At 38.0% G+C, this 5471-nt stretch overlaps 1 protein-coding gene across 1 annotated transcript; it reads left to right on the top strand.

The window, feature by feature from the left end:
* The first annotated feature begins 187 nt into the window (after positions 1-187).
* On the top strand, positions 188-1193 carry LOC146321517 (angiogenin-like). The gene is made up of 2 exons (XM_084725691.1): positions 188-325; positions 559-1193. Exon 2 carries the CDS (start codon positions 571-573, stop codon positions 1147-1149), a length of 579 nt encoding a protein of 192 aa, XP_084581817.1. The 5' UTR covers positions 188-325; positions 559-570; the 3' UTR covers positions 1150-1193.
* The last annotated feature ends 4278 nt before the right edge of the window (positions 1194-5471 follow it).

Raw genomic sequence — 5471 nt, 5'->3', positions numbered from 1 at the left:
AATATTGTAGATTAGTCATGTTTGATGAGCTTGATGAGTGAAAAGTTGCCATTTGAAAAACAGCAGCACTGAAGGAAGCACACAAACACACTGAGCATCCAAAAATAAACTAGGTATTTTTAACTGTAACTGGATCATGTCTAAGCACGGCGGCTGCTCTAAAGCACAGCCATGTGGACGGATTTGAGCAATGCACACACACTTTAGGCCACTCCCGCTCACACTCACAGGAAGTGAAATGTGGAACCGTAACTGAAGGGCAAAAAAAAAAGATCTCACATCTGCTCTCAGGTCACTTCTAGCTCATCTCTGCTGCCAAAACAAGGTAGGGAAGTTGTCTCACTAGGCAGCTGTTGTCTATATCTTCTCCTGGTTTCATGTTTTTTTTTTTAAAAAAACTGCACAGCTGTGGCTCTGTCTGACTCTGCTCTTGAACACAAACTGTTTACTTTATTACTCATTATTCACTGTAGTATGTGTCAGCTGACTTATTTGTTAAAACAGAAAAAAGCCTGTACAATGTAGTGTTTTATCTTTATAATCTTTTTTTCACTCTAGGACTGCTGGGTAATGGCTGCTGTCAGCACGTTCCTACCTCTTGCTGTCTTTCTCCTGTTTGCTCATCAAACATTTGCCAAAAACGACGCTCCCTGTCAGCTCTCCAAATGGAACAACGGCTACAACACTTTCCTCAAGCGCCACGTTCCCCCTGGCACTCCCAATTCTCTGGACCAGAACGAATGGGAGAAATTCATCAGAACTAGAGGCTGTGACAGACCCACCCAGTCCTTTCTCCCCCAGAAAGACCTGGACAGGGTGAGGGAAGTGTGCACCAACAAAGGGGGGAAGAAGTACAAGGAGAACCTGTGCATCAGCCGGGAACCTTTCACTTTTGTTACGGTGAGGAGCGAGCCGGGGACGTGTGGCATCAGGAGCATCAGACAGGAAACCAAACATCTGATCCTGGCCTGTGAGGTGCTGGAGAACGAGTGCCTGCCAGTCCACTTCGAGGGAAACCCCGAGAATTCAAAGCCAAATAATAACGCCAGGGGATGCCAGGAGCCACACACTAAAGGTCATGCTCCCAGCTTTAAAATGACCTGGCTCTGGTTGTTATCTCCTCTTCTTATTATTATTTATGGATATTGACTTTTTTTGAATCCGAGAAACTAAAGAAAATTAAGTTTTTTCACAGGACATTTTGCTCTCTCATGCATCTCAGAGATAATGGGAGGGTTGGTCCTGAACACAGTTCAGCAATGATCTGCAAGTTTTGCAAATTTAATTTGGAGAGTTTTAAAGTTTTAAATCAGTGTTAAATCACAGACATATCAAAAGTATTTTTTGGAAGAATTTCAAATTTTTTAAAATGTATGTTTGTAATGAAAGTTCTTACTATTATATGCTTTTACCTGTGGGTTTTTGAGTGTGCATGTAAGGGTTGGTGCTCCAGTGGCATTTTATGTCATTTAAACAGCTTAGACATGGGTGTGATAAGTCATTTTCAGTATTGTGTGCATATTATATTAAAAGTGCACATATAAAATTGCCATACAAAATAAAAAGAATTCCAATTCATTTGTGATTTTAATCAGGACCCTAAAACTAAAGGTCATGCTCTCAGCTTTAAAATGATGAATGACTGTTTATTTAATATGAAAAACTAGACAAGACAATTTAGCTTTTATCAGAGGACATTTTGGTCTTTGGAGTCTTTTCCTGAACAAAAGCCCTTTTCAGTAACTTTAAAATGCAATTAAAGTTTTTTGAATTTAGTGTAAAATCACCAACATGTGAACCAAAGTTTTGGAAGAATTTTCAAAGTTTTAAATGTATTTTTGTTCCTACTAGTATATGGTTTTATCTGTGTATTTGTGGGTTGTTATGTGCGTCTCTGAGATAATGAGAGAGTTGGTGCTCTTGCACCAGATGTGATGCTGAATTCAAATCATTTTCAGTGTTTTATGTATTTTGCACTAAAGGGTATAAATACAATTGCCATACAAAAGGGATGTTATTACTTTTAATAAACAGATTTGGAATTCAAGTTCCACAACAGTTTCTTTTCAGTGTGTCAAATGTGATACTGATCTATGTAAAAACTTCATCCTGATCATGAAGCCAGATATATGCAAATGAAGTCCATCATGTCCTCACTTAAATGTCTGCACAGACACTCACAGTTTGTCTGCATAGGTTGCTAAAATGCACACCTCAGATGAATCCACCAAAACCACTTATTCGTCAGCGCGTCAGAGTTTCCACAACAGAGCCATGATTCGTGCTGTGAGGCGCATTTACAGACAGTGAGTGACTCATTTGAACTTTAGAAGAACACCACTTGACGATTCAGTACAAATGATATGTATTCTAAACTAATCTGAGAAATTGAAGTCACTTTCCTTTGCTTATCTTAATGAGTAAACACCCAAAGGCATGTGGAACATTAAATCATCTGACCATTTCACACACACTGTTTTTGTCCTCAAAATGCTCTCCTCAACCGCTGAGTCGGTCGACACACAGATGGTGGGAGTGATGAACAAATGTGTTGTCAACGAAAAAAGGTCAAAGGTCACACTTCAAATATGTTAAGATTTTTACATTTGCTGTTTGCAAATGTTTGCAGTTTTTGAGCACATGAATGAAGCAGGTATGTCTCAGTAGTTTCAGTACATTCAGTAGTTTACTGCTGTGCGGCAAATATTAGCCATGGGCCTCAACTGACCCCTTGTTTCTCTGATTCTCTGTCCATTAGTCATTAATTAGTGATCAGTTAGCGGTAAGTTGATTAAGTAGTGGAGGCTTTGGATTTTAATTCAGGGCACCTGAACAAAATAAGGCCTCAAGATTGAGTAATAATACAGGTGTTGTTCCATTCAATTTATGAACTGATCACTAGTGTCCACCATTTTTATTTATTAGCTTAGTTTAGTGATTGGTCACTGCACAGTATTCTTATCTCTTGTCCCACAACCCCACATATTGAAATCGTGTCCCACGTTTTGATTGGCTCCTGTTTTAACAACTCAAACCACTAGGATAGACGCTTTTCTAAAAATCTAGGCTTTTATCTAATTACTGTGAAGAAAGCAGGAAAGGCTGACAGGTGCAGGTTAATTTGTTACTTTTTTTGCTACCCTACACTCAGCGGGGAAAATAACAAGTCATCACATAGTCAAAAGCTGTGCAGATTTAGGCCGATCACAACGAAAAGGAAATATAGCAACAATTATTACTGGGGCAACTTAGGGCAAGAACATTTTGAGTTTTGAGCCCAACTCAAAGTTCTAAATTTTGATATAAGAAGAAAATAAGAAAATTAAAATATTAACCATTATCACTTCAATAAGTTCACTCAATAATTTTTGAAATATATTTTTTTCTCGTTTCTCAAACTCAGTCTTAATCTAAAAAAATAGTAGTAGATAGTTGGACTTTTTCATAACTTAATTGTTTGAGTTGGGCTCAAAACTCAAAAATCTATTACTGAAAAGTTTCCATGAAATTTTGAGTGTCTCATCATAGTCAACATAACCCAGTAAAGTACGTATCTAGTGTTGGCAAAGCATATACATGTTACCAGCTAAGGACAGAAGAGAAATGTTTTTTTTTTAAGTTAAGACATTATATAAAAATTTCTAATGCTAGAGCTCATTTAATTTCTAATTTCTACCTCTCAGCACTGGTCACGTGTCCCACATTGTCCCACACAAACATACTCATCGTCTCACATTTGGTTTGTTGGAGTCCGTCACTCTCAGTCAACCTGATAATGAACTTTAAGAGGGCCCTCTGCTGGACCACAAGGAAAACTTCATCAATAGGCTGTGCATTTTCAAATACATCATTACACTTTGAATATTTTGTTTTTTTCCCCACATTCGAATGCAAGTTTGAACTTTGACTAAAAACTGATAACAGCCACAGTGTGCAGAATGTACTGACTCATTTTCAGGAACGGATATATGGAGCATGTTATTTTATTTTTAATATTCTTTTGTCTGTACATTGAATAAATAGATGTGTGTGTGTGTGTGTGTGTGTGTGTGTGTGTGTGTGTGTGTGTGTGTGTGTGTGTGTGTGTGTGTGTGTGTGTATGTATAAGCATATGCTTGCATATATTTTGTATGTAGATATATTCGTGTCCAGATATGTGTCTGTATATGTATACATAGATATTAACAGAAATTACATATTAACAAATCAAACTCCTAAACCCCTAAAAATTCAACAACAACTGGAGGTCTGCAGTCACTGAGGTTCTCATGGAGACATAAACACATAAAGAGAAACACACACACGCAGTTTTCCAACAGTTTTTCTGGATAAACTTGCACGTCTTGTGACTACACCTGTCCCTGCAGGGATTTGAGTGGGTCTGTGCACCAACCATAAATAAACACTTACAACAACAGTTTGATTGGTTACAGTAGGTCACCTTAGCTGCACATGCCCAGACATCTCCCAAATAACTGAGCCAATTAGTTCCGGGTCTGAGTAAGGAGATATGGCAACGCCTCTTTTCACCACTAGATGGTAGATGAGTTCTGTCTGAGCAAACGGGTCTTTGACAAGACCTGCCTATCTGTCCCACAACTCCTTTATATTTTGTATTCCTACAATCATTGCATTACCATAAACACTTTTCACCACAGTACCACATGTTTAAAACAATACAATATCTTAATTAATTATAGTATCGAAGGTACCAAAGCTATAAAAAAAAACACAGATTTAGGTCCAGTCCAAACCCAGTCCTTACAGACTGAGCTACTCCTGCCCCAGGGGCATCAATTACCGTTTTTTAAAACTAGTACCGTATCGATGTTTAAAATTCTGGTACTGTGACAACTCTGGAATTTAATATAGAAAATGTTTGTTTGATTGTTTTTGGTGCACAGTGAGGCTCCAAGCATCAACTGCACAAGTGTCTGAGATGGTCGTCGTGCTCATAGGTGATCCCTTAGGAAAGAAATGCAGCTCTGATCTTGTAAAACTTGCACAACTTTCCATTCTGCCATACAGAATCATTTTATTTTCCTTTTCTCTGGAGTTAGCTATAATTTTCTGCTTCGTGATTCTGTTGCAGAGACAGAAAAATACAAGTTTATAATTTAGCTTTCTGATTTATTTACTTTTTATCCTTTAATTTTCTCACAGGCCGTTGGCAAAGTCATAGGGTCATGAAGAAATCGCAGGCCGCACCTAAACTTGATGTTATTTTTCTGTTTCTGTTGTTTTTCACCACCTCTGGAAAACACACATTCATCAATCAAAAATGAAGACAGATTCTGCAACTGTATGGCTTATTTCTCACCTAAAATGTTTTTAGAAGCACATTTCGGTGAACTATTTTTGTAATAGAAGAGAAAGTTTCCAAATGAGACACCATGTTGATCTGGTTTGAAATGAGGGGCAGACAGTCCATGAGTGTTCAGGCGCAGCTACAAGTGTTCCCTGCAAACACT

Source organism: Lutjanus erythropterus, chromosome 9 (assembly GCF_056507025.1).
Source record: "Lutjanus erythropterus isolate fLutEry1 chromosome 9, fLutEry1.hap2, whole genome shotgun sequence".
NCBI lineage: Eukaryota > Metazoa > Chordata > Actinopteri > Lutjaniformes > Lutjanidae > Lutjanus > Lutjanus erythropterus.
This window is presented reverse-complemented; position numbering and strand designations above follow the sequence as displayed.

Bases quoted from the DNA above. Each gene is read 5' to 3' on its own strand.
- LOC146321517 (XM_084725691.1), top strand. From the start codon at position 571: ATGGCTGCTGTCAGCACGTTCCTACCTCTTGCTGTCTTTCTCCTGTTT.